The 27,692-nt window shown below is 50.6% G+C and overlaps 2 protein-coding genes across 8 annotated transcripts in view; one reads left to right on the top strand and one right to left on the bottom strand.

Annotated features, from left to right (window-relative positions):
• The window catches only part of KLHL8 (kelch like family member 8), a 66,009-nt gene extending 65,503 nt beyond the window's left edge, over positions 1 to 506 (top strand). For both annotated transcript variants that reach the window (XM_084758230.1, XM_084758229.1), the window contains exon 10: positions 102 to 506. In XM_084758230.1, coding sequence (XP_084614356.1) covers positions 102 to 225 — 124 coding nt within the window. In that variant the 3' untranslated portion in view covers positions 226 to 506. The remainder of the gene's footprint in view (positions 1 to 101) is intronic.
• A 12,166-nt stretch (positions 507 to 12,672) lies between these two features.
• The window catches only part of AFF1 (ALF transcription elongation factor 1), a 154,449-nt gene continuing 139,429 nt past the window's right edge, over positions 12,673 to 27,692 (bottom strand). For all 6 annotated transcript variants that reach the window (XM_084758221.1, XM_084758222.1, XM_084758224.1 and 3 more), the window contains 9 exons: positions 22,467 to 22,573; positions 21,085 to 21,337; positions 20,422 to 20,513; positions 20,267 to 20,327; positions 17,605 to 17,738; positions 17,001 to 17,072; positions 16,426 to 16,563; positions 14,634 to 14,857; positions 12,673 to 13,852 (listed from right to left, as the gene is read on the bottom strand). In XM_084758221.1, the coding sequence (XP_084614347.1) occupies positions 13,731 to 13,852; positions 14,634 to 14,857; positions 16,426 to 16,563; positions 17,001 to 17,072; positions 17,605 to 17,738; positions 20,267 to 20,327; positions 20,422 to 20,513; positions 21,085 to 21,337; positions 22,467 to 22,573 (1,203 nt within the window). In that variant the 3' untranslated portion in view covers positions 12,673 to 13,730. The remainder of the gene's footprint in view (positions 13,853 to 14,633; positions 14,858 to 16,425; positions 16,564 to 17,000; positions 17,073 to 17,604; positions 17,739 to 20,266; positions 20,328 to 20,421; positions 20,514 to 21,084; positions 21,338 to 22,466; positions 22,574 to 27,692) is intronic.

Raw genomic sequence — 27,692 nt, 5'->3', positions numbered from 1 at the left:
GATTTTGGAATAAGTTTTCTCCCTGTGGAGACTTGCTGTCTTTTAGTCCCATAGTTCCGACCCCTGGGCTCTGTGGTGACAGTCTCGTCCTGTCTTTCCAGGTGGGAGCTGGTTGGGCCTGTGTCTCACTGCAGAGCTGGCGCTGGTGTGGCCGTGTGTGACTGTTCAACTAGCCAGATCCGAGATGTAGGACACGGGTCCACTAATGTGGTTGACTGTATGTGACTTGAGTCCCGGCAGTGACAACGCAAGCACATCTGATAGACGGGAAGACGACGGCAGCCTCTGTCCCTGTGACTGTCAACTGTTGTGAGTGCACCTTGTGGGCCCATAGCGGAAGAGTTGTTAGTTGTAGAGTTAAGTGTGGTATTTCCTGCGATAGCAGACAATGGGGTAGGCAGGAGGAAGCCTACCTCTGAACCTGTTCTTATTCTGAAAAAATGTTTCATGTAGTGCCAAACCTTCAAATAGCTGTTTATTTTGATGAATAAAATGTAATTTATTGAGTTTCGTCTATTTTTTTCCTGAAGCAACTAACTTTAGGTGGTAAGGTTTTCCCAAAGGAGAGATACGTCTCCTCCTCAACCTGAGGACTTGAGGCCTGCCCCTGCGGATCACTCCACGGTGCTCATGAACTTCTGTCCTCTTTCTGTCTCTAGATGGTGACTTTCAGTTCCTGGCTGTTTACAAAGTAGGGAAAGGGTTTGCTTGCTTCTGAGGCATGGTTCTCGAAACCATGCTAGTGTCTGTAAGGAGCCCTTCGTCTCTCCATTTGGGGTTTTAGCACTAAGGACACAGCTGTGCTGGCTCCCCTCCCCAGTGTACTGCTTATCACTGGGGTGTTGTTTTTCTTTTCTTTTTCCCCATCTCAGGCAGGTCCGTGCACCTGAGACTGTGCTGGTAGTGGCTGTAGATTGGCACTGACCTAATCCCCAGTGACAAGACTTGGGCAGGACTCTCAGGAAGCACGTGAGCCCCTGGCAGGGAAAGCTGGAGGTTCCTTTAGCTTTGCTCATTGGTTTGGTCCTTGGATTTGGAGCCAGGATCCATTTTCCTCTTACTTTGTTGTTTGTCACTGTCCTGTGTTTTCTAGTTGTACAAAGCTGGATTTATTTATTATCAGGAGATGAATGCATTTTTACAAAATCCCTTTATGCAGTATAGTTTGATGATTAGTTCAAGTTTGTCATTAATCAATAAAATATGTTGTTGGCTAAAACAGAAAAAAAGGAAACTGCTAGTTTTTTGTTTAATATCCTACAATGTATTTATTGAAACTTAATTGAATAGTTCTACAAATCGTCTGAAGCCTATCATATTGATAATCCTGTGTGACATAGCAGCTCTTCATTGTTTTTCTTCATGTGTGTGTATGTGTGGTACACATGTGTGTGAGTCTGTGTGCATGCATTCACATTCCTGTGTGGGCACAGGATTACCATGAAAGTCTCCCTTGACCGCTGTCCATCATTCTCACTGAGGCAGACCCTCTCAGTTGAACCCAGAGTGATCACTGTCCATCATTCTCACTGAGGCAGACCCTCTCAGTTGAACCCAGAGTGATCACTGTCCATCATTCTCACTGAGGCAGACCCTCTCAGTTGAACCCAGAGTGATCACTGTCCATCATTCTCACTGAGGCAGACCCTCTCAGTTGAACCCAGAGTGATCACTGTCCATCATTCTCACTGAGGCAGACCCTCTCAGTTGAACCCAGAGCTCATCTACACATCTAGTCTGCACAGTCAGCTTGCCCCAGAGACCCGCTGTCTCTTCTTACAGAGTGCTGGAATTACAGGCAGCCTGTTTCACCTGCTTCACCTGCCTAGCATTCTTGTGGGTGCTGGGGAGCTGAACTCTGGCCCAGTGCCTACAAGACATGTCAAGCCAAAGCCAACCCAACGCTCAGTGGCTTCCTCATCTTCTATGAGGCAAACTTTGAAGTTCCTGAATCGGGCTATATTGTCCTCTTTGTCAGGCTGGCTGATGTGGAGGAAGATCCTTGATCGTGGCAGCTCTGTTTCAAATGAATGGGGTTAAGTACGCACAGGTGGGAGAAAGGATGTGAGGAACACAGCAGGAAGACGGGAGAGTACCCGTCAGACTCCTAGACCGTCCAGCACAAAGCCCTGGAGGAGGCCCGGGACACCCGGTCGGCTGGAGCAGCTGACCCATGAGGAGGGTCCCAGGCAGTGTCTTCTCCAGGGTAGCTGTCCCAGCTGACTCTTTCGCCTTAGGAGGGGCCTGTGTGTACCTCTGTAATTTGCCTCTGTGGTCAAGACCGGTTTCTTTACTCTTAACAATGCACTCCCCTGTTCTCGACGCTGCAGCATTTCATTTGGTCTTTCCTGTTGCCCTCCCTTTCTTAAGGGGCCAAGGAGCACAGGGACAGCTCTCCCCTGGACAAGGAGTCTCGGAGGACACTCTGAGATAAACGTGCTTGGGTCTGAAGCAGGAGGGGAGGGCTACTTCAGCTCCAGAGCCAGCTTCTCAGGGAGCGTAACCAGCACGTGGCAGCTTGCTAGTATAATGTGCAAGCCCATGAGCGGGCGTGGCTGGGCTGGTGTTCTCTGGTTTGCGTGTCTCAGCCAGACCTCAAAGCATTTAGCCATAACACGTGGCAGACTGGCTACATCCAGCCCGGTGTGAGAAATGACCTGAAACGTGGCTGCTGTCAGCGTCTCATCTTAACAGATTGCGGGACGCTTGTGGCTACTGGCATGCATGGCGTATTTATTTATTGTCAGGGCTAAGGATCCTAATCTCATTTGATTGTTAAGTTTGGATGTACTCCATTTCTGATTTTGACTAGACAGTGGTCACTGACGTGCTGTTTGTACCCTTGTACCTGCAGCAATGAGGTGCTCTTGAAGAGTGTGGGATAAAGGGGACACTGGCTCTCAGAAGCATAGTCTGGAAGGACCCAACAACAAACACACACATACACACACACCCAAACAAAAAAAGCCCAGGGTCAACAGGCAGCCTCTTTATAAGTTAAAACAAAATGACACACTTTAAGATATGAGCACAGATAGAGGAACACGGAGGTTGGACGGCGAGACCGTGTATAGAGACGAGGAGATGAAATATCCAGAGATGAGCATCTTACTGGGAGACTCGTCGCTTTAACCTGAGATGGTCACAGTGTTTGCCGAAAACAGCTGAGATACAAAAGTGACAAGTGGAAAAGTGTGTGTGTGTGTGTGTGTGTGTGTGTGTGTGTGTGTAAAAAGAGGTGTCACTCTGTGTTGCCAGGCTGAAGCTGGGGCTGCTGTACTGAAACCTCTTGTGGGTTATTTTGTCCGGACGAATCTCGGCTCCTTTGTGTGGTTCCCCCATTTCGTCATTACAGCCACACTTGACTGTATCGACCCGTTGACTTTCTAAACAAATTCACATTGCCTTTTACTTTCACTGTTTTATATAACTTTGTTTTTTAAATGTCTGAGTAAATGTTTTGCTCCTTCTCAGGAGCGTATTTCATTTCCTCAGTCCCCAGGGGAGCGATGAACTTGTAGTGCTGTTAAATGCAATTGTGTAGAATACTTTTATAAGTGACAAAACTGAGAATTTTCTTTGCTGTTTTTGTTTCTCTATGACTGATAAAGAAAAAAACAAAGTAGGACGTAATTCATGTTGTGTTTGTGAGGACCATTCCTACGAGTCCTCCCACTAGGCTTTAAGGGTGGTGGAGACCACAGATGAGTCTGCCTAAGCAGGGAGGGGCACGTGGGGATGGAGGAAGTTGAAGTGAGGGGCAAACTAGCCCGATGGGTGGGGCATATGAAATCCTGTGGAAGCTTGCTGTCTGCAGGCCAGTTAACAGCTATAGCTGGAGGCATAGGTGACGGCGTGCACTATGAAAGAGGAGGGTGCAGGGCAGAGGATTAGAGGGGAGTGGACAGGGCGGAGAGGAGAGAGAGGGAGAGAGGAGTGGGTGAAGTAACAAAAGCTAATGATGTGCGGAAAAGCCTATCGCAAACCCACTACTCGGCTAACTTGAAAATATGAGTTTAAAAGTTTGGAATTACCCTGCGTGGGTGGATAGTTCTGCTCCAAAATTAAAATCTCCATGCAAGGCACAAGATGCCTCCTCTGAGTTCGGTCAGGGGGCCATGAGAGGGCTCTGAGACACCACAGGTAGCTGCTGTGGTCTTAGGTCTTGGTTTATGTCTGTATGCACATGCTGCTTGTCAGACAACTCATCTGCTGAGAAACTTAGTTGCTGACACAAGCTTTACATGTAATGTGTTTGTTGATGTTCACTTTAAAATATTTGGTATTTGCTTGTTTGTTTTTGCTGTCGTTTTTTGGTTTTGGTTTTTCCAAGACAGGGTTTCTCTGTGTAGCCCTGGCTGTCCTAGACTCACGTTGTAGACCAGGCTGGCCTCGAACTCACAGCGATCCGCCTGCCTCTGCCTCCCGAGTGCTGGGATTAAAGGTGTGTGCCACCACGCCTGGCACTGATACACTGCTATGCAAAGTGGTTATACCAAATTGTATGCTAACCAAAAAACAGAATTTCCTAGTTTTCCATAATTCCCTCCAACCTCTGTTCTCATGGTCTTTGAAAGGTCATTGTGGTTAAAACCGAAGGAAGCGGCTGCCATCTAGGGGCCAACTCGGCATATTACATCTGGGAAACCTAGCCTAATTTCAAATGAGCCTAATGAGCCTAATTTCAAAATTGGCTTGTTATAGTTATTTCATTGTTTTCTTTCTGTTAGCATACGAAGAACAACCAGAGCCCAGGTTTAAAATGTTTTCCTCTTTACCTCTACTGATACTCAGAGACTAGGCTGGTGGATTATTCACTTTAAAATTTTCTTACTTGGGTGGGGGTAGGGGTGGGGCACAGGACAACTTGTGGGAACACGGGTCTCTCTTTCCGTGTGATACTCAGAGATCTGAATCAGATTGTGAGGCTTTGTGGCAAGTGCCTTTGCCTGCTGACCCATCCCGCTCACCCTGACTTGCAGCTGACCTCAGGGGACACTCAAAGTCAGAGCTAAATGTTGGCCTGATTTCACCCACTTTCTGGTGAAAGGGTTTACGCCTGTGGAGTGGCTGAGGCAGGGGGAGATGGGGGGGCGCAGATGGGCTGTTGACTCAGACCCCCCACATCCTTTCAGAAGAGTAGTTTAGTGTGTGAACTGCACAGAGGAGTGTTGGGGGCAGCTAGGTCTCTTCAGGGCCTGGCGCAGTAAAGAGGGAGCAGGAGGTCCTGGCATGCAGATGAAGGTGACTGAGAGGTGGCTTCAGGAACGGCAGGCAGTGGGGCCAGGCAGTGGCCGTTTCATACAAGCACAGGAAGTTCGTGCTTAGAGTGATGAGAACCCAGGAAGTACCCCACAGCGCTTACGTCACGGATCCCACATACTCAACAGTGTGTGCGTGTGTAAATTGTGCATCTGCGGATATGGGTGTAAATGTTAATAAGGACCCTTGGGCCCATAGCATCACCCTGGACAGCCTAAAGCTCCTGATGCCCCCACCCCAACAAATTTCAGAGATTACTGAAAATGTATGTTGAAATACATCTGTTACTTTGTAAGGCAAACATCAACTCCTGCTGTACACGGGTGTCATTAGCCCAGCAGTTATGAAGTGGATCCTGAACAGTCATGTTTTGAGTCTTGTACAAAGTCTCTCTTGTTTGTTTGTTTAGTATGCTGTGTCTAACCCTTCATCCCGCAGGCATTGTCTGACATGTTTTAACTCCCTCGGCTCAGCCATCTGATGACTTGGCCACCTCTTCAGAGGCACGCTTTTTCTGTTTGTAGTTTCTGCAGGGTGGTTTTTGCCTGGACATTAGGAGAGGCCACGGCACGCAGTCTTCAGTCACCGGCCTCACAGCCTTGGTTTTGCTCTGTCTTCTGTTCTCAGACTTGACCGGATCCGGTGACAGGGTCTCATGTAGCCGAGGCTGGCCTGAAACTCCCTATGTAGCCTAGGATGACCTGACCCCTGAGCCTCATGTCTGCAGCTCGATTACAGGTGTGTTGCCGCCATCACTACATATAGCACTGGGCATAACTAATTCCCAGGGCCTCGTGCATGCTGGCCCACCACCCTTGAGCCACACCCCAGTCCGACTGCCGACCATCTAGCCACGCCCACAGTGATGCAGCAGCTACCGTAGCCCTCTAGTTTCCACAGGCTAAGCCCACTGTACCCTGATGTCACACAGATCTGGATCATTGGAGCTTTGTCTCTCACAACCAAGTGGTCAAGGCTTCAGTGAAAAGCCATGTGTAAAAACAAAAATAAAAAGGCCAAGTGCTCGAACTGTATGGCCTGATGGTAGAACACCTGCCAGGACGCTGGGGTCCAAGTCCCACCGCCAACAAGAGAAATAACCAATAAACGGTGGCACGGTGGTCTGCTCCCATTTGTATTACTTGCCCAAGATAAACCCTTTACATCCTTCTACCGTGCTAGCTCGCCCACACTTGGTAGAAGGGTAGTTGGGTGATACTGAAATTTTAAAGTTTGAGTTACACACCTATGTAACTAACACTTGGGCACCCAGGGCAGAATGGTGTGGTTTCAATGCTCCCCGCTGCTTCACAGGGCAGAATGGTGTGGTGTCAATGCTCCCCATTGCTTCACAGGGCAGAATGGTGTGGTTTCAATGCTCCCCGCTGTTTCACAGGGCAGAATGGTGTGGTGTCAATGCTCCCCATTGCTTCACAGGGCAGAATGGTGTGGTTTCAATGCTTCCCGCTGTTTCACAGGGCAGAATGGTGTGGTTTCAGTGCTTCCCACTTTCACGCATGAGCAGTCAGCCCCCAGTTGGTGCTACTGTTTGAGAGGTTGTAGACCCTTCAGGATGGGGAGCTATGCTGGAAGACGCATGCTTATGGCCCCACCCTACTCCAGTTCACCTTCCACTTCCTGTGTGACAACATGTGATCCAGCGTCCTGTCCCGGCTAAGAGCTGCCAACCCTTCCTCACCACTATGGAGTCCGCTCTGGAACTGTAAGTCAGTGTAACTCCATCTCACCAAGTGCTTCCATCATGATGCCGTCACAGCAACAGAAAGTAACTGTTTTAGATGGTCGATCAAGGCTAACCTGGTACACAGTGAGATCAAGGCCAGCCTAGCATGTGTACGGAGGTCCCCATCTCAAGAGAACCTTTTAAGTTTGGCATAAACCTTGATCCGGTCCTGTAGAAGACTTGACACTGGACCTGTCCTGAGAACCAGGTCAGGTCTGCACCAGCAGTTTTTCCAAAGGTCACCACTGGTGGTGGGAACACGGGAAAGCCCCCCTCCCCCCACCCCCACCCCGTGTACTATCTGCATGGTCTGTGTCTGCAGCCTATCAGAGAAGAGGGCCAGGTGCATCTGGTTGTTTCTTGTTTCCATTTGGGTGCTGGGTGATGCTCAGAGTGTAATTTGCAGGAATACTTAGCAGAGATGAAAAACCCAAAATTGTTTCTCCCAGGTACACATGAATATGGTGGAGATGATCTTAGGAACAGCCCAGCAACAGAAAGGGGGATGTAAAGTGTTTATCCAGAACAGGCACATGGTCTCTTACAGCTAAATAGGACTGTCTGTTGGGAAGGCAGTTCCAGGCCCACCCTCCAGTCTGTTGGAAGGGCAAAGCCTCCATTATCAGAACCCTGGTGTCTACCATCAGCAGAGTGTGGTCCGCCAGGAAACCACAGCTGCTCAGAATCCTGCTCCTAAAACCAGACAGTACAGTGACCTCGTCACAGCCACAGCAACAGGTAGACCTCTGCGCACACCCCTGTAACAGATCTGCGCAGTGAGACCACTCAACAGGCACCGGTGTGCAAGGTGAGACCGCTGCGCCTACATGCTCACTGGTAAGTGTACAGAGGTCCCTGCTCAGTGTGAACCTGCCTCGTGAATGTGGGAACCAGCTCTTGTGCACCCACTGGATTAAGGAGATAGTGACCAGAGAAAATGCACCACATACACTTGAACCCATAATCAAAATCCTCGACATGACACCTTGAGGGTAGTGGCAGGACTGGTATGTAAAATGTTAAATGTTTTTGATTAAATAATAGGACTGAGCTAATTGAACCAAGTGAAACTATATAAATGCAGGTTTATTGGAAGCTCAGGAGGGCGTGCTGGGGCGTAGGGGCGGGGAGAGAAGGCAGGGAGGTAAGAAAAGGGCAGGGGCAAAAAAAGGGGGGGCTGTGAAACCAAAATGTCTGGATTATATAGTGAGTCTCTGGGAAAGGGGAAAGCCCACCTCTAGGTAGAGGGCAGGCCTCGCCAGGCACGCCCTGCAGCAGGACCTGACAGTTCTTAGCTTCTGTGGTGGTGTGGTCGTTATCACAGGTATCCAGACAGGGAATATGCCCTCTGTAGGGGAGAAGTGCCTACCACTTGTTTCACTTTCTGTATGTTTGAGGCATGTATGCATGGGATACAGACTCTGTACCCCAGGTGGTTCTGTTACATGCCTGTGTTGGGGCAGCCATGACATTCCCTTTACAGCAGTGGCTCTCAGCCTCACAGTGCTGTGACCTCCCAATACAGTTCCTCATGCAGTGGTGTCCCCAGCCATAAAATGATTGTCATTGCTACTTCTTAACTGTAATTTTGTTACTGTTAGAAATTGTAATGTTAAGCCAGGTGCAGTAGCACATGCCTGTAATCCCAGCACTCGGGAGGCAGAGGCAGACGGATCTTGAAAAAGCCAAACCGAAGAAAAAAGGTAATGTTAATTTTGGCACAAAAGTTCTCACAGGTTGAGAAGCAGGTGCTGGTTAAAGGAACTGGTGCAGCCGCTACTGACATTTAAGGTTATAGAAGTTTGTCAGGGTGGATGATCCATCTTCCAAGGCTGAGATCTCTCTCAACACAGGCTCTGTTCGCTGCACTTAACACTCATCACCTTTACCATGGGCTTGCTCGGTGGGTCCTGTTGGGTCATTAGGACAACCAACCTGGGTGACCTTTTCAATCTAACAGAGCAGCAAGTACACAATTCATATATGACATGACCAGAGAGGTTAAGCAAAGCCACAGAGCTAGGAAACTGAGGAGCGGAGGCTCTGAGTGAGGAGTCAGCGCCAAGGCCTGAGTTGTATATAATTCCAAGCAACTACTGGGGTGTCCCTTAGGGCAGCGGAAGAGGAAGGGAGGACCAGACAGCCTCCAGGTCCCTCAGCGTTGAGTCCCGCAGGCCTGGGTGCCACAGCACACTGAATGCTGACACCTGGCGTTTGATGTTGGGAGAAGCCACACGGCTAACGGAGAGCTCCTGCAGACTGCATCTCCTCCCCGCACTCTCTGTGAGGGCAGCAGAGTGCCCCGTGAGACTCTCCTGACTGCAGCTGGCAACTTCACAGACCAAGCTGGGCAGCGTTTACTCCAGCCCTGGCCTGTCAGCTGTGCCAGCAGTGGCTCCAGACAGACCAAAATAAAAATCACTCCAATGATTTCTCTAAATTTTTATTAAATATTTTTTTCTACAGTTTGATCTTGTGGAAAGGAAAGACTGTGAAGATGAACAAGTCAATTACATTTTTTTTAAACAGCACTTAGTCCTCGTTACAAAGAAAAACAAAAGCTCTGTGGCACATTATCTTTGGAAAAGATCTTTTGCAGATTTTCTTCTAAAAAAAAAAATCTCTCACAGATCACGTCTGCCTCTTTCAAAGGATTCTACAAGGCAGCTAAATTTTATTCACATAAGCCCCAAGTTTGCAGTTCCATTGCTGAAGTTGATTTAAAAAGAAACCAAACAGTGGTGTTCCCATATCTGCGCTGCACATCTTCACTGGAAGCAGCTGTTTCCCCAGTCTGCATACAAAGCCATGTACTGGTGGGGGCTGGCACATTATTCCATGGTAATCAAAGACGCACTGAAGGTAGACCAGCGATTTCAGTATCACTTGGACAACCTATTCCTTTTTAAAGCAATTTTAATAATACCAAGATTTGACTTTTTTCTAACATTATAAGAAAGAAAATATATAATATATAATATAATATATAATGGTAATAAATAAAAAAAAGGCAACCCTGCTCAGGTATCATCCAAAACATGATCACATTCAGAAAAAAATTAAAACAAGATTCGGGACACACGTGTACACACATGCAGACACCTCAACACGAGCAGTGCATGGCTGATACCATGAGGATGCGCAGTGTTCTTAGCAATACATGTTGCGGCCTGAACAAATGGCAAACTTAATACTGCCTATATCGAGCACTGCTAAGACAGAGCAAGTTCGTCTTCCCTAGGTCAGCCACTGCCCGGTCTTGTCCAGTGTCGGGCTCACAGGGAGCTCCGGCCTGCCTTCCTGTCCTCTGCCTCTCTCTGCTCACCACGGTGACTGCCAATGCCCGACGCACAGCAGGACAACATAGTGTCAATCAAGCCCAAGCAACCAAAGACATTTACAGCCGCCTGGAGAAGTGTGGTGGAAGGCATTTGTCGTTGCCTCAGTGAGAGCACAGCCACAAGGGCCACCACCTCAGCAGGACGTCGGCACACCTGGACAGCACAGTGGAGGACTACCTGGCAGAAATGCCACTTGCAGGTTTTAAAGGAAGCCCCAGCACCATGCCTGTCTGCCCTGACCCTCCCTACAACAGGATGACAAAATAAAGACACAGGAAGGGTCCTCACACCATCTTTTCCAAATGGACCAAAACCAAACCAACAACAAAAAAAAGGGCAGGGAGAGGGGGGGCATCAAAGTTGATCATAGCGTCTCCACAGCTGCAAAGCAATAGCTCACTCTTCGGTGTTTCTAAAAAGGAGTCCAAAATACTCTAACTTACTCTCAGACTTAACTACTTCTAACCAGTGGGAACGAGGGAAACAGATGACATGGGAAGCAGTCAGAGACAGAGTGTAGTGTTAGGGAAAATCATTGAGAAAAAGGGCAGAGGAGGAGGAGGGAAGTCTGTAGGAGGCCTGGAAAGATTTTAGATACATACTTTAAAGCCCAACTCAGTTACCAGCCCACAAGTAGACTTCAACCTTCACACTGCAGGAAAGTTAACGTGGGCCCCATGAAACCACCCAAAGCTGCGGCAGAACCAACAGCATCTCTTCAGAAAGTCTATTTGGTCAGCAAAGGCACAGATGTGTCTGGCCACATCTGCTACCCTCTTGTGCTTCTCTTCATTTCCAGACAGGGATCGTAGGACCCAGGTCTGTCCCTAACGTCCACACACACGGTATCAGCTAAGGCACATTTTCAAGTATGACCGGGCAGAGTCTGTTCTAAACTTCCTAAGACCTAGAGAACACGGTGGGCAGCTGGGGCAATCCAGTTTGTCCAGGGAATAGACAGATATTTTTGTCAAAACATCTACAAAATAAATGCTGCTTTGTTTTTAAAGAAAAATCAGTATTTCTCATGCCCTCGTGAGGGAGCCCTCCTGCTCCTCCCTGGTTGTGCACGGCCTGCCTTCTGGGCGCCTTACCCCAGGCAGCCTGTTTTAGCAGGGCTTTTTACATGTACCAAACTGTACTTACTTCCAAAAGAGAAAACATTCAACACTTGGGGGGGAAAGTACACGCCTGGGCTTTTCTATTGCAGCCAGACGGTCCGTACACACCCTTTGCAGGCAGGATCTATTCACTCCTTAAACGCTGTCTATCCCATCGTGGAGTGTGTGCTCTTCTACGGGTGTAAGAACATCACACACCAAAGGGTTAATTTTACAGTCCTCCCAAATGAATTTCCTTGGTGGGGAGGGGAAATTGCCTTTGGGAATTGTAAGCACACAGTGAAAAGTGCAAATGGCTTAAGAGTCTCCAGGTTTCTACAACGAGCTTTAGGAAACAGCACTCACAAGCCACTGTGTGTTTTCACTCTATTAAAAGGCAGCCAGAGGCCCCTCTCCCCTCAGGTACTGTGTTGTGGGAAACCAGCAACAGCTACAGACCCAGCTGGTACAAACAACCTCATTAGTTTTCAAGTACAAATGAAATTGTATATAGAGTTGAGGAAACACATCCATACAAAGAATGGGGCAGTCTACTTTTCCTGCCCTGGCGAATGTGTCTGGTCAAGGGGCACTGTGGACCACTGGTAGAAGTGCGCACGCACACACACACACACACACTCTGGCAAAATGCACACAACCACTCACAGCTGAGAGGCAGCAAAAGGACAGACAGCTGTGGGAGAGGGAAAAGAGCCTGAAGAGGCGACACAGTGCCAGGGACAGCCTACCACGGGCCGCGGCTCAGGTACCAAGTACTTTAAAGAGTAAAATGGCTTCGCTTCAGAACATCAGTAAAGAAAACCGCTGAGTCGGATCACAGCCATGGTCTACGCGCAGAGATGCACACGGCAGCCGCTCTCTAGCTTTAGCCAAACAAGGATGAAAGGGTAAGGACAGATGGGTCTCCTGTCTCCACTCATCTATAAATGCAAAACACCCAAGCACAGCTGGTAGGAAGCAGAGACGGTGAACACGTGTGCAAATTCTACTGTCTAGAGGAATAAAAAGACGTTGCTCTTCAAAAACACTGCGCTCAGAGTGTTCCAGGACTAAGCTCTCAAGGAAAAGCCTGTGCTTGTAGGCAGGTGTGCGTTCCAAGTGCTCCCCCACTTCCTGTCAAGGTGATCTTGGTTCAGTGTGGACGGGGTATGGCCTGGTAAGGTCACAGAGCCTCTTCAGCCTCATCACACCTGAGAAGATGGTCTGCTGTGAAAGTGGATTGATTTTTTTTTTTAAAGTTGAATTAACTCCCATCCCCAATGTCCCCTGGATAGTCAAGGGCTTTAGAAAGTTGAGTTTTGCTATAAATATAGAATATTTGTAGCAGAAAAATAACAGCCTCTCTGGGAAGACCACTTTTGTTTATGAGTAGCCACAGCACCTGGGGTTCCGGCGCCAGCAGACAGATGAGCGCATCCAACTCCTGCCCACGGTAAGCGTGGCTCCTTCTGCCGGCGGTGGCGGCGGCACCACACAGCACCGGTGGGAAGCGCAGAAAACAGCGGGGGTGCTGACTGGCCAGGCCCTTTCCTGGAGTGTGGCGAAAGGAAGTCTGAGGCCTCCTGGGATGTGGGAAGACTGTAAGAGGGACCCCAGATCTAAACACCTGGGATGCTTCTCAGGATAGCCAGAGACTGGAGCTGGACAGTGTGCAGGACTCCAGGCACCGTGGGATGCGGCGTCACCTTCACTTTTCTAGATGCTAATACTCGGTGTCCCCAGAGCCACTGTTCATGCAGGGAGAGAGGTGCAGTGGGGCCCTTCACTTCTGTTTTACAAATGGCCATTAGAAGTTTCCTTTAAAACTTGAAAAAACAAAAACCATGAAACCCTTCACCAAAAATTGTTATTAAAAAAAAAAAAAAGAATCCTTCTGGACGTGAGCTAGTGTGACCACTGAGATGAACGAGAGTTTGCTGTCAGACTTGAATGGAAGGAAGGTTCTCTCCCTCTCACTTGCAACTTGTATCCTGTCGTTCAAACAAACAAATCAGAAATGTTTCTAGACCATTCATCTGCCAGTTAGGCTCCACTGCCCTTCTGTCCTTCAGTTAGGAAAGGCAACACCATCTCCCACCATCAGCTCTGCTGACCAGCGTCCAACCGATGACCACACAGCTCGTGAGGTGAAGTGACAAGCATCCTGGCCATCTTATGTGCTTTTCTTCTGTGTCTGACGTCCCGATCGGACAACTCTCTACACTGATCAAGGCTTCCAATTGTGCAAATTCATTCCAAGGCATGGAGCAAGCCCGGCCTGCGCTAGGGAGCTTTGGCAGCTTGTTTCAGCCGCTGCAGACCCTGCCTTGTGTAGTGCACCAGGTCCACCAGGCTGCTGTTGAGGGCCAACATACGCACTTTTGTGCTGAGCTGAGCAAAGAATTCTGCAATAGAATGCAAATCAAACTCAAATAAATAAATGGACAGCGTCAAACTGAAATGAAAGCACAAACATCCCAGAGACAACATCCCCCACAGCGTCCCGTGGCTCAGCTGGGTACTTCTCCTCAAGAGCTGGCTAACTCTGAACAGCCTCACATTAGAAGTCCAGAACCTTCTAAACAGAATCAATGCAGAGCTCATGCCTAGTGAGTGGCTGGTTTGTTTCAAGTGTCCAACTGATGCACTGTGGTCCATGAGTGCATGAGGAGAGTGGGAAACACAGAAAGAGGCTGTGGAGAAATTTAGAGCAGGTCACCTCCTTCCAACCAGGAAGAAAATGTAATGGGGTGTGTGTATGTTCATCGGTGTTCACCCATCACGTGTGTATGTAACCTTTATTTAGGGGATGCTGGCACCAACATCAGTCACCGCCTCTGGCTCAGACCCTGAAGTCCCACGTCCCGTCCCGTCCCCCCACCCCCACCCCCGTGTGCCCCGGTGACATCTGCTATGCTGCATGCCTCAGACTGTGGCTGCTTCATCTCAAGCGTGCTGAGCCGAGGGGCAGACCACGTCTCTGCTGCAGCCCTGTCCTCCCACTAGCCTTTCAGTTCAGGCTCAAACGGTGATGCCAACATTGGGGAAATCTAACTCACACCCCAGAGCCCGAAGAACTACACCCGGGTTATGAAGCAGAGAAGGAAATCTGAGGACAGCCACCCAATTCTTTTGCCTCACAAGACAGAATGGAAATGTGGACCCCCACCCCACCGAGCCCCTCACCTTTATTTCTCCTTGAAAGAGCCTCTGCCTGTTCCCAGAGGTCAAAGGCTTTGAGGACATGGGATGTGATGTTGACATAGGAGGAGGTCATGTTTTGGATGGCGACCGGGGTACTGATGGTGGCAGTCATCCCACTGTTCCCCATACTGCCAGCGCTCGATTGGGACCCTATGGAGCTGGCAGGAGAAGGCATCGGGGAGAGGGGAGACGGAACGCCTGTGCTTCTGTGAGGATGGAGAAAGACCCGGTTACTCACATAAACCAGCAGATCATGGAGCAGTCTCTGGAACTGCAGTCTAAATTCCTGGGCATGCTCCCCCAAACAGTAATCACTGCTAAAGTCACTCCTATGAGATCAAAAGACACATCCCGAACTGTGCTACCAGCACACTCTGAGCCTTTGCTAAGTCCTCATCCTCTGGGACCCCCGCCCCCTCCTCCTCCTGGTGCCATTAAGGCAGCAACAAGAGCTCGGCAGGGCTGGGGGTTACAGGGGGCGGGGGCAGGGCCTCTGAGATGCATCTCCACATGTGGTCTCCTCTTTCAGTCAGCCAGCTCTGACTGACTCCCATCAGTCGAACACTGATTTCTATGCATTTATCCTTCTCTCCCCGGGTCACAGCACCAGAGGCAGAGTGCATGGCCAGCTCCTAAAGCTCCCACTGAGTCAGTAAACAGAGCCGTGGAACAACAGAACCGCAGCAGGCTGCGCACAGCAGCTGTGGATGAGGAGCTCCAGTGCGCTCAATCTGGGCCTGGCCCTACACAGTCACATGCTTCAGCGGGGTCAAGGAAGTCCAGTCACGTAAGCCCGATAGGAAGGCAGACAGAGGGAACAGAGGCCGCCTGACTTATCGGCGACCTGCCAGGGTGGCTGTCACTGCTGCATCCTGGCAGCTAGGAGGCTTGGCGTGAAGAAACCACCCTAGCTGAATCACATGACCGACAACACCGTCACCCGTGCTGGACGCCCTTAGAATGTCCTTTTTAAAGAAACCACGCAAAGCCCCTTCCCTTTTGATTGCTAGTACTGGTTCTGCGTTATATATGTTGCTCTCTGAAAGCAAGGCCCAGAAGAAACAAGACTTCCTGAGGAACAGTAGGAAGAGACAAAACAGCACGTGGGGGCAGTGCTGCATGCACTTAGGAGGCTGAGATAAAAAGAGCACAGGTTTGAGGCCAGCCTGGGCTAGAGTGAGGTCCTGTCTTAAACAAAACGAAGAGCCGGACCATGAAAAAACTCATTCCACCAGGCATCGTCATCACCCAGGCGGCGGTGGCGCACACCGTTAGTCCCAGCACTCAGGAGGCAGAGGCATGCAGATCTGCGTGAGTTCGAGGCTAGCCTGGTCTACAGAGTGAGTTCCAGGACGTTTCAGGCTACACAGAGAAACCTGGTCTTGAGAAACAGAACCGGTTCCGCAAGTGCGCTGGTCCAGAGCCCCGCCTTCAGGCACCGTTGCTAGGGATCTCTGGCTGCGCCTGCCCTCTCAGCTGAACCTGAAGCTGTTTAGGGAGGCCGCAGTACTGGCTGTAATTTTATGCAACTGGATGTGGGTCCTGGCTGGTCAGAGGGGACCACTGTATCTTCTGTGTTATCTCACCAACCTGAATTTAGTTTACCTGTTTCTAAGAGGGGAAAAAGTAGCTAACGGGGACCCAAAGTGTGTGTCTCTGTCTCTGTCTCTGTCTCTGTCTCTCTCTCTCTCTCACACACACACACACACACACACCACACACACACACCCCATGAGTGGCTTGACTGTGTGACTCAAGGAGACTAAGCACTTGCCTTGCCGTGCATGGAGAAGGCGCCTGCGCCACTTTGGAAGAACTCTTGAAGTGGTCGCTGAGAGTGCGCGAATACTTCATTACTAAGTCCTTTTTGCATCGAAACATCGCCATGTTCAGGAGGGACTGGCAGCGCAAGCTGTGAGCAAAAACAGAGGTCAGCGGGGCTCCTGGGCGGCCCTCGTGGACACACACACACACTGCCAGCCGCCCTTGTGAGCACACTGGGTCCTCTGCCTGAGGCCCCTCAATTGTCTCAGTGCACTGTACACCGCCACCAACAGGAAATGCTGGCAGGAAAAGTGCATAAATAGCCCTTCAATCCCAAAACTAAAACAAATAGCGGACCCTAGTGACTATTGCTGGAATTAAGTTCCCTCCGATCATAGTTTTTACTTTGAGAAGATTAATTTAGAGCCAGGCATGCTGGCACACACCTTTAACCCTATGGGGCCAGCCAGAGTCATATAGAGAGAGCTTAGGGGATGGGGAAGAATTTTAAAACATTTTTTAATCAAAGGAAACAAAAACAAGCTTTAGTATTACTTATACAACAAATAGAAAAAGCGTCCATACCATAAAGCTGCAAATATCTTCTCTTGTGCTGGCACTGTGGCATCTGAGAAGGATTTTAGTGACATCATGAATCTGCAGGGAGATAAAACAGTGCAAGGGAGGTCACAGAAGCCCAGGGATGCTGGCTGTGCTAGCGCCCTCTCCTGTCCTCCAGGGGGCGTGAAGGGGAGTGCAACACAGAAAAGGCGGGGGGGGGGGGGGGGGGGGGGGGTGTCGGGCCAGCAGGGGTGTTAAGAGCAACCACAAGCCACTCAGAAGACCTGGCCCTGAGGCCTGCTCTCTCTATCATGAAATGCAAGGAGCACGCGTGGCATGATGACATCTGATATGACACCTAAGCTGGCCGGAGCACCTCCCCAGAGCCTTGGCGTTCTCTGCAAAACTCTTGGCAAAATCGCATGGTTGCATCCAGTTATCCTGTGCTCCCTTGTCTGCAACACACTCTTGATTCAGGACAAGGAAGACTTGTGGACCAACAACCCAGAGCCTGGGCATGAGAGCAGGCACTGCCCCTGAGCACTGCCTCTGAGCAGAGGACCTGTCCCGGGCTCCCTCTTCAGGTGAGGAGAGAGGCAGGTTTGGGAGAGAGCACCCCAGCACTTACTTAATGAGGTCCACAGTTTCTGAGTACACGGCGTACGCTGACTTGGCTGAGCTTTCTGCCTCGGTGGCCATCCCACACTCAATGAAAGCCAGGACAGCTTCCAAATACTTGAAGGCCTTTCCAGCCTTGTCCGCCTGTGGGAGGAGAACATGCGCTTCAGTGAGGCTGCAGGCACTCTCAGCTTCTTACCCTTCCCTGTAACTTCTCCCCGTCTCTATTTTCTCCTGAGTAGAAAGACACGTGAGAAAGAATAACCCAAGGTGAGCGGCTGTAGCGGTCAGCTCTGACCTACCAAAGTGTCTTCTGGCGAAAACTCACTAGGGAAGAGAAAGTGACTCCATATTAATCTGAGCCGTGAGTGGTGGCACACACCTTTAATCCCAGCACTCGGGAGGCAGAGGCAGGTGGATCACTGAGTTCGAGGCCAGCCTGGTCTACAAAGCAAGTCTAGGATAGCCAGGGCTACACAGAGAAACCTTGTCTCGAAAAACCAAAAAAAAAAAAAAAAAGAAAAGAAAAAAGACTCTGAGAACTTCACCAAGCACCATGGGCCCTGTTATCAGCGGCAGGCCACTCACTCGTTAGGTTACGTGAAACACGTAAGCGCTCACTTGATGAGTTGGAGCCAGGCAGACTATTAGTCTCCTTTGGCATCTTGGCTTTCTGAACAAGGACATGCCCTGGCCAACAGGGACAAACACTCAAAACCCCTTCAAGGAAATGTGGAAATAAAGATGGAATCAGACACCGGTGTGTATCTGTACCACATGTGCTGTGCTGGCAGAGGCCAGAAGAAGGTGTCAGACCCTCTGGACCTGGGGTTACGGGGGACAGTGAGCTGCCGTGTGGTGTGGGGACCGAGCCCAGGTTCCCCGCAGGAGCGGCAAATGCTCTTAACTCCTCTAACCAAGCCTGGGCTCCAATTTGCAAACGTATTTCAAGCAGCTTCTCTTGGGGAATTTCCAAAATTAATATTACCCTTGGCCAAATGAAGTGTCAAATAATTAGTCCATGTGCACTTCCCTAGGTACCCTGCAAGGCTGACAGTGGCCTTCCTGTCACAGTGCCCTCAGGTCTTCTAGCAGGGAAAAGCTGGACTTCCCTATTCAAGGAGAGTACAGCGTAGAGATGAAACACGCTCGTGTTCAGCTGTGCACTTTACTGCCTGGGACGCCGAATGGACGGCTCTGCGGTGTTACGGAATGAATGACGCATCGTAGCTGGCCATGGTGGCAGTCGCCAGTGAGGCCAGAACGCAGGGGCTGAGCAAGAGCACGGCTGTATGATGAGGGCCAGCCTGGACCACGTAAGCCCCTGCATAAGAGGCGGAAGAGGGAGGCCACACACAGGTCACCAGCAGAACCAGCAGATTCCCAGAGTGAGATGCAGCTGGTATAAAGCAGGACGCCCTGGCACAGCGGAGGCAGATGGTGCAGAGCGAAGCTCTCGGGGGATCAACTGCAACAGTTTGAATAATGAGGTGCAGAGCAGTGCCCCCAAAACCTGAAAGAGTCACTGACTTCGCAGCATCTTGAAAAGTGGGAGCAGGAAAGAGGCAGCTGAGGGTACCACACTGCTTGGCACAGGCTGAGCTGCCACATGGCCTGGCACAGAGTCATGTCAGTGCTGGAAGGAGCCTTGACCCCTTACAGCACCAAGCATGGGAGGCGACTGAGGACCATTTTATCTGATTAACAGGGCACCTGCAACCTAGGATAGAAAGGCACAGGCCACAGTCCCCATGGCCACAAGAGGGCAGCGGAGCAGGTCTCAGAGAAGAGACCGGACTGGCTGCACATGGCCTACAGGGGCAGGGGGTTAATGGCTGGCTTGGCGGGTAAGGGTGCCTGCTGGCCGCCTAATGGCCCGGTCGGACCTTGGGACGTGCACGATGGAAGTCGAGAATGGACTCCCATGAGTCAATCCTCAAGTAAATGTAAAATTATATCAATAAGAAAAAACTAAGTAAGACTAAAGGCAAATGTGAGCCCCTCCCCCATGTCTACAGTACACAGCAAACCTGCTCCCTGCAGAAGCTCGGTGGCCAGCAGGTGAAGAGAGTTTGCTGCGTCAGCACCTTACACTGTCCTCCTGGGGCCAACTGACCCTTCAGATTTGTGCCAAGATCACTCTGGGATGCAAATAGGCTTCCTCACCTTGTACAGTGTTTAGGGTGAACACAGACGGACTGATTCAATAATAGTTCATTTCACACATCTCAAAAACTGATTCAGTGGGTTGAACAAACAAACAAAAAAACCGCTCATGCGTAAATCAGCACCCCATAGATCAACTTCCACTCAGACTGAACGAAGGAGCCGAAGGCCACAATCCCCCAAAGGCCTCAGACCTCAGAGGGTTAAGAGCCTGGTTATCCTGCTCACAAGAGGCTGACAATAGCCACACAGTCCCTGTGCTGCCCCCACCTCAGAAGCTGCCATGCACTCCTGTTTCCCTCACCCCAGCACCCCCACACACCCCGATCCTTCCACTGTTGCTCTCCAGGCGCACCCCTGCTGCGCCCACCCCAGGTCCCCCAGTATACAGTCCTCCTATCTGCTGCCCCATCCCAGAATATCCACAGGCATCGCCCCATGCCGTAAGCACACACTCCACAGTGTGCAATATGGCAGTTTTTTCCCTTAATCTAACCAAGACTGACCATTGCCTCTGCTTTGCACTTCAGCTTTTTAGCTTCCTTCATGTGAATATCAGCTTGCTGTCTGAAGAAAAAGAAGAAGAAAAGGCAGATGTGGTCATACAAACAAAATGACTCCCTGGGGTAAGGTGGGGAGGGGGCAAGCTCCCAGGGCTTACCTGTCAGCCTTCATCTGTGGCTTCCCTGGTTTAGAGTTACCGTTTGGCAAAGAAGGCACTGGAAAAGGGTTTGCAGCATCTTCAGAAGATCCCTATAAAACACATCCACATTGCCCTCTGAGGGGGGAAGGCCCGCAGCCCTGGCCGCACATCCACATTGCCCTCTTAGCAGGGAAGGCCCATGGCCCTGTTGGACAGTGAGCAGAAGCAGTCCAGCTGTGCCAGCACCTCCTGCCTATGGTAACCAGTGCTGCTGCTGGCTGCATGGCAAAGGGCAGACAACACAAGCCGAGTGGCCGCCCCACCTGACGTGCACCCGCTTAACCAGAAGCCGGGACACCTGCTTTATGTCCCGTTATGATGGATAACGGAAGTCTTTCAGATTAAAGAGCCAAAGTGCTGACTAGCCCATTTCTTAGGCCAAACATCTAAACATCTGACGGAAATTCACTATGAAAGCTGGTGTGATTTTTTTTCCATCTCTGAATCACTTCAACAAAAATGAAGAATCCCCACCCCATACTTTTCTGTAATTAAAACTATCATATCATTTACTCTTAAAACAAAAACAAAAAGCAAGAATCGCTTGCTTCTAGAACAGACGAATGTTCTAGAGCTAAGCAGAGGTAGGAGCGCTTCGCCCACTGCACTGCCGCCGCTTACTTTGAGTTCTGAGCCCCTGGCCTGTGCTTTTCTGTGCTTGGGAGCAGAAGCGTCCTTTGAGCTGCCCTTGCTGCTGGTGGCACTTTTGGGAGGGTCCTGGCTACCGGGGTCTGCATCCAGCTTTAACCTCTTGTGTGCAGGTTTGCTTGACTTCTGAGAGGAGGAGGAGGAAGAGGAAGACGAGGAAGACGACGACACAGGCGGTGGAGGAAGCATTTCCTTTCTTGAGGACTCTGAGGAGGGCCTGGGTGTCCTGGAGTGCAACAGTCAAAGCAGAATATACATCACAGCTGAGGTTGTTTGTAAAGGACACAGTGGTCAGTGACACAAAAGGTCGCAGTGTCGTGGAGCATGTAACCGTGCTGCACACAGGCCAGACTGTAGGGACTGGGGGGGGTGGGGGGGGGGCTTTGTAAAGTCCAGCTGTCTGGACTAGTGACCAGTGTGGAGGTTCACTGAGCTGGGCGGCTTGCTCTAACCATTCCGCTGCGCGCCTATCTGTTCCTTACCACACACAAACAAGCTCAACAGTCACCTCACATCTGACACTCTCCATATCCGGTGGCATGCTCCCCCTGCCCGTACCCACACCCCTAAAATGCACTTGTGGTTTGCCAAGTCTCTCTTGTGAGGCAGTTTCTTGAATAAAGCAGCGAATCAATGGCAGGTACTGTAAGCAGCCACGCCACTCGGCACGACTACTCTCGCCTGTCACCTCATCTCTCTGCCGCTCACAGACACGGGAGACTCCACAGCTGCGGCAGAGCCCGGGCCCTGAGCTATCCTCAGTACAAGCAAGACCCGCAGTAGGAACCCGGGGCTTGGAGTAAATCTTACACCTGTTTCCCATCCTGCTAAAAATTAAAATAAAGAAGGAGGAGGAGGGGGAGGAGGAGGGGGAGGAGGAGGGGGAGGAGGAGGGGGAGGAGGAGGGGGAAGAGGAGGGGGAAGAGGAGGGGGAGGAGGAAAAGGAAATAATGAGGAGGCTTTTCCGGTCCGACTTTCCTTGTCTGCCTACACAGTACCAGGGGTTACAGCTGGAACCTCGCTGCGCGCTAAAGTGCCCCTCCACTGCTGCGCTTAATCACTGGCTCTTATTTTCTTCTAGGAAAAAAAAAAAATTCAGGCAAGAGACAGCTCAGTGGCAGAGCACCTTGCTTAGCACGTACATGGCCCCAGGTTCATCCCCAACATCACTATAAAAAGGTTTTCTACAGAAAACATTAACTCTAGGTACTTAGGAAATGCTTAGCTAAGTGTTTCTGATAAGACTAGATTTGCTGCCAAATGAATGAGTACAGCCTGACCCAGGACAAGCCACCAGTGCCGCGGCTCTAGGGCAGAAGGGAGCTGCCCCAGGCTGTCCCGCCTGCCACACTCACTTTGTTCTGGAAGATTCCGGGTGGGAAGATGAAGACGATGCGGTCTGGGACTTGAGTTCCTTCTCCAGTCTGATTCTCTTGTTATCGCCGTCTTTTTCTGGATCGCCCTGTTAGTGTAGGGACAACCATAACCAGTGTCAGGCACCTTCACAGACAAGAGGAAGTGCAGGTACAGTAAAGGGGACCGAAGGGCGCTGGGACGTCTGTGCCTGCAGCACCTTTCTGCCTGTGGCTGCTGTGACCCCGGGGTGCTCCCCTGCACACCAGCTGTGATGAGGGTAGAGCGAGTAGCTTCTAATGGCGCTGGCAGCTTGCACATACTGGGCTTTGATCATTACTTTCTCTTGGCCACTCTTGACGCTTGCTGGTCCTCTCCTCTTACATGGTGTCCCTCCCTAACTATGTCACACCTGTGTGTGTGTGTGTGTGTGTGTGTGTGTGTGTGTGTGTGTGTGTTCCCTCTCCTGCTTTGTCATCATTTGTGTGTGTGGTCCCTCTTCTACTTTATCTCACACACACACACACACACACACACACACACACACAAACACAGACATAAGGTCTATCTATGTAGTTCTGGCTGTCCAGAAACTCACTGTGTAGACCAAGCTAGCTTCAAACTCACAGAAATCCACCTGCCTCTGTCTCCCAAGTGCTAGAATTAAAGGTGTGCACCACCACACCTGGCAGGTCTTATAATTTTTAACTTTAGGTTCTTCATAAGACAAAACATGTAGGATTTGTCTGAGTGTGGCTAATTTCGATGATTTCTAGTCCCACCCCTCCCAGAAAGGAGGCGATTACATTCTTCTCTATGGCTAAGTTAGAAACTCCAGAATGTTCATGGAGCCTCTATTGAGACATTGCTTTGGATGGAGACAGACCATTCTTCACACTGAGGCCAGGGAAGGTGTCCAGAGTAGTGGGTAGGAAGAGGACAGACACTGCAGCGCATCCTAACATTCCCGAGCGTTTAGCACCATTACTACTATGTGCAAGGAGTCAACACCTTAGCAGCAAACAAAACCAGTAGCGCATGTGCACTTGCACTTGGTAACATGGGGTGACTTCCTGGAGTCTCCCATGTCTTTGAAAAGAACCATCCATTTGCAGCACCGATTTACTGCGTGTTTAGTCTTCAGGGTGCAATACTTAAAACTTCTCTAGTGAAAAAGAAAAGAGCAGTATTGAAAAGAAAAGGGCTGGATGGACCCTGGACTCCTCACAGCAAGCACCACACATAGGGATGGCTTCAAGATCCGGCTTTCTGCCTGCTGTGTCTCACCCTACACACCCATCACCAGGAGAAATAGATCTTTGTTTTTCTTCCTTTAAAAACTTATTATGTATACAGTGTACACCTGCAGGCCAGAAGAGGGCACCAGATCTCATTATAGATGGCTGTGAGCCACCATGTGGTTGCTGGGAACTGAACAGAGGGCCTCCGGAAGAGCAGCCAGTGCTCTTAAACCTCTGAGCCAGCTCTCCAGCCCGGATCTTTGTTTTTAAGGATGTGTGTGTGTGTGTGTGTGTGTGTGTGTGTGTGTGTGTGTGTGTGTGTGTCTCACTGGGGGCCCAGAGCAGCATGTTCTCTCTGGCAGATGGTGACGTGGTGAGAACAGAGGCCCTCGTCCTCTGAGCGGTAGGGCCAAAGCTCATGCCTTAGTTCCCTGAGTCAGGAGTCAGGGGCACACAGTCAGTCCACAACCAAGCCCAGAGCCTTTGAGCCATAAAGGAAGAAAATGCCCAAAGTAACAACTGGCAGGGGGCCCCCAGTTGTCACCACACACGACAGAAATGGGGGTGGGAGGTCCCAGTTCTTACCACTGCAGTGTCCTCGGCGCTAAATCTCTCCAAGACATATGAACAGACCAGTGCACACAGGGCCATGGAATGCGCACAGTGAAACTGAGATTCTAGGGGTGCTGGGGAGAACAGGGCTCTGGTGCCATTGCGACACAGCTGGCACTCTGCTCAGAGTGAGGGTAGCGCCTACACACCTCTTGGTTAATGAGAGACTGAGACAGAATTTCTGCCCAACGAGCAGTAAACACCTACTTGGTGCCTACTTGTGCCTACACACCCTGCCACTGAAGGCCCAGAGCTGTAGACTGAAGGCTGCACCCGGCATCCTGGAAGCACCGCATGGAAGTGAGAAGTCTAGTCTGGAGAAAAGTGAGTGTTTGCTCAAGAATGCAGGTGACATGGGCTTACACATGCGATGCTAAAATATATCTAAAGGGAGGCAGCTCATGACACAGAAAGAGGGACGCCAACCAAACAAACTGTCCAGAAGGGAGATAAGAGTCCATGTCTGTGTAGCTTCCTGTGGCTTGGGATACACTCGGCTGATACCAATAAACCACCACGGCAAGAAAGTTTCAGAGGGGGGCGCTCTTCACCAACGTGAATCCTCAGCCAACCACAGACACAAGAGGGGCCAGTGTACAGGAAATCACCAATCGTCACCAAAGGCCAGCATCTGAAAATGCATCTACATCTCACTTGAACCATTAGCTTTCTATAGGTTGCTCAGGACTCATTAGCATGGTACCCGATTCCTGATAGAAAGGATGCCACTGACCTGAAGAAGCACAAGGCTCCATCCAGTGCTCCCTCCCTGTGCACTGTGCACTTGGATGCTGCCTGCTGTCTGCAAAGGCCGCAGCTTCCCCAGAGCAGCCGTGGCATGTGTCAGCTAAGAGCGTCTGTGAGGGGCGCAGGCAGTCACCGCCCGGGCAGGGCTGTGCAGGGACCTTGAGAGGCCAGGCTAGAGAGGGGGCCAATGCGGAGGCACACAGTAGTGGGAGTTGGGGAGTTGAGACATGGATTCTACAAGCAAGACCGACCAAGTCTTTAGCTTTTTCTGGGTCAGGAAGCTGTATAAAAGTCATGTGAAAGCAATATACTCTTTAGGAGGGAAAAAGGGAAATTCTCTCTGCCAGTCACCACACTCTCGGGAATGTGGCCAAAGGTCTAGGATTCCAAGCTGCCGTGCCCTCCACAGAGGGACAGCAATCTCAGAGTCCCAGTGTGCCTGCCGCTGGCTGTTGAGGCAGGAGGCCTAAGGGTGAGGGGCCAAGTGCCGCTCCGCCTGCAGAATGGAGCGAAGGGGCAAGAAGACATGAGAGGCTAAGGTCGGGCTGTGCTGGGCCTCCCTCAGGGTGGGTGCTGGCCTGGCGCCTACCTTGCCCTGGCTCATCATGAAGGTGCCTGTGGCTCAAAGGGAAATGAAGGCAGAATTTTCTAATACTGACAGTCACTTGGGGCCATAGGTTCTGACTAGCAGAAAGATACCAGGAGCTTGGCCATGGTGGTGGAGCCGAGAGGGTCTGAGGAGGGACCTGAGAGGCCGCAGAAGGGCTGTACATGGGCACTGGGGTGGCAGCACTGGGCAATGGAAGCGTGGAGCCAGGAGGGATGCTGTGACCATCCTAGTGAGTGTCCACCATGAACTCTGACTTTGCCTCTTTCAAGAATCTGCCCAGGAGACGGATGTCTATAGAAAAATGAGAGAGAGAGAGGACAAACAAGGAGACTGGGAGGGGCACACACACACTAAGCAGCCATGAGATTCCTGTGGACCTCAACAAAGAGCAGTGGCCGGGGGCCTGCGACAGCTCTGCCCACACACAGGAAGCAAATGAGCTGGTTGGTGCGTGAAGCAAGGGAAAACGGACACGATGATTTGGCAACTCTCCCCGGATGGAGGCACAGTAAGAAAAAGCATGGACTCTCGGTCCAAATTCACACTTCACACCATCCAAAGGCCTCCTGGGAAGAAAGCAGGAGAGGAAATTGGGGCAGACAGACACACTGGTACTGGCTGAGTTCAGGCAGCCTCCGCTACCACACGGCTGCCATGGACCCCAGCCAAAAAACCTAGAGAAAGGAACCTAAAAGGCATCAGATTTCACACCCTCACATTTAAGGGCAAAATTAGGGGTTACTAACCTGGGGGGTCGGGGGGAGCAGGGGCAGGGAAAGTCAAAGGCGGAACTAAGCGTCCCAAGCTTAAGAAACACACCTTTTCCTGAGGAATAGACAACTCCCTCCCGCCGTCTACATAAATGAAGGACTATAGAAACAAACTGATCTCCCGCCCCAACTACAGGCGGTGGGTTCTCAGTTACTAAAACAATCGTGTTAAAGGGGGAAGGCTCCAGATAAGGCAACCATTATCTGTTGAGATGCCCAGTAAGAAAGACTGTAAGCCCAATGGGAGGCTGAAGCATTAGGGTCTCGGCTTCCGGGCCGGCCGGGGCTACATGGTGACAACAGCACACCACAATATCAAAAGCATACCCACTTATTTGAAGGTCAATCTCTAGGCGAACGGAAAGCGGCGGGCACATAGTAGGTCTTAACGTGGAGCTGGGTGTCTGCTGTAGTGTTCTGAGAATGCTCCCATCTTTGCTTTTCTTTCAGATCAGAGAAGCAGAATTCTAGCTTAAGAGAAGAGGACGGACGCTGGACTTTAACTTCTAAACCGCAGCCAACAGTTTGGGTGAGCGGCACTCTCAGTTCAAATGTATTTACCTCAGTTTCTCCACGGTGCCTCGTCAGCTGCCGTGTCTGATGGCTTCATCACAGCTGTTGACGCTACTGGCTTTTTCTTGTTGCTGGTTTTTTGGGGCTGTGGGGCTGAGGACTGAGTCCAGGGCTAGGGAGGTGTCCAAACGCCGAGCTACATCCCTACCCTGCCATGGAATCTCTTTGATATTCTCATGGGTATTTAAGGCTAAAATGCCTTTAAAGACTTGCGAACCTCTGAGAATTTTCGCTAGATTTTATAGCGGGAGAGGGAGAAGCTCCAAGGGGCCTTTAAATAAACTGCAACCGTGTGAAGGATTTGGAAGGAGTCTTAAATGTCCCTGGCTGCATCTTTAGAAAGCTGTTTCTAATATTCACACTGAAAACGGAGGCGTTGTCATGACCTAAATTTGTCAAGTTAAGAACGTAGGCAGTAGAACCTGTGACCCAGAGCTGGGAGCCCAGGTTTGCACACTAGGTGACTCACTGGAGCCAGGGAGGACCTGAACGGCAGTCACGGTGCTGACGCACAGAACGGACAGCATACGCAATGCCCTCCACCCTGGAGCCCAGGAGCCAGCACACCAAAGCGCATGTGACTCTGCTGAGGGTAAACACACAACAGCTGGCTTTGTATGCATGCCTGTCTCAGACCTTCTCTGTCAAGCTGCTGCTAATGACATACTTCAAGCA

Source organism: Acomys minous (genome assembly GCF_964271855.1).
Source record: "Acomys minous genome assembly, chromosome: 15".
Taxonomy (NCBI): domain Eukaryota; kingdom Metazoa; phylum Chordata; class Mammalia; order Rodentia; family Muridae; genus Acomys; species Acomys minous.
Note: the sequence above shows the minus strand (reverse complement) of the source record. Positions and strands in the feature narration are given on the sequence as shown.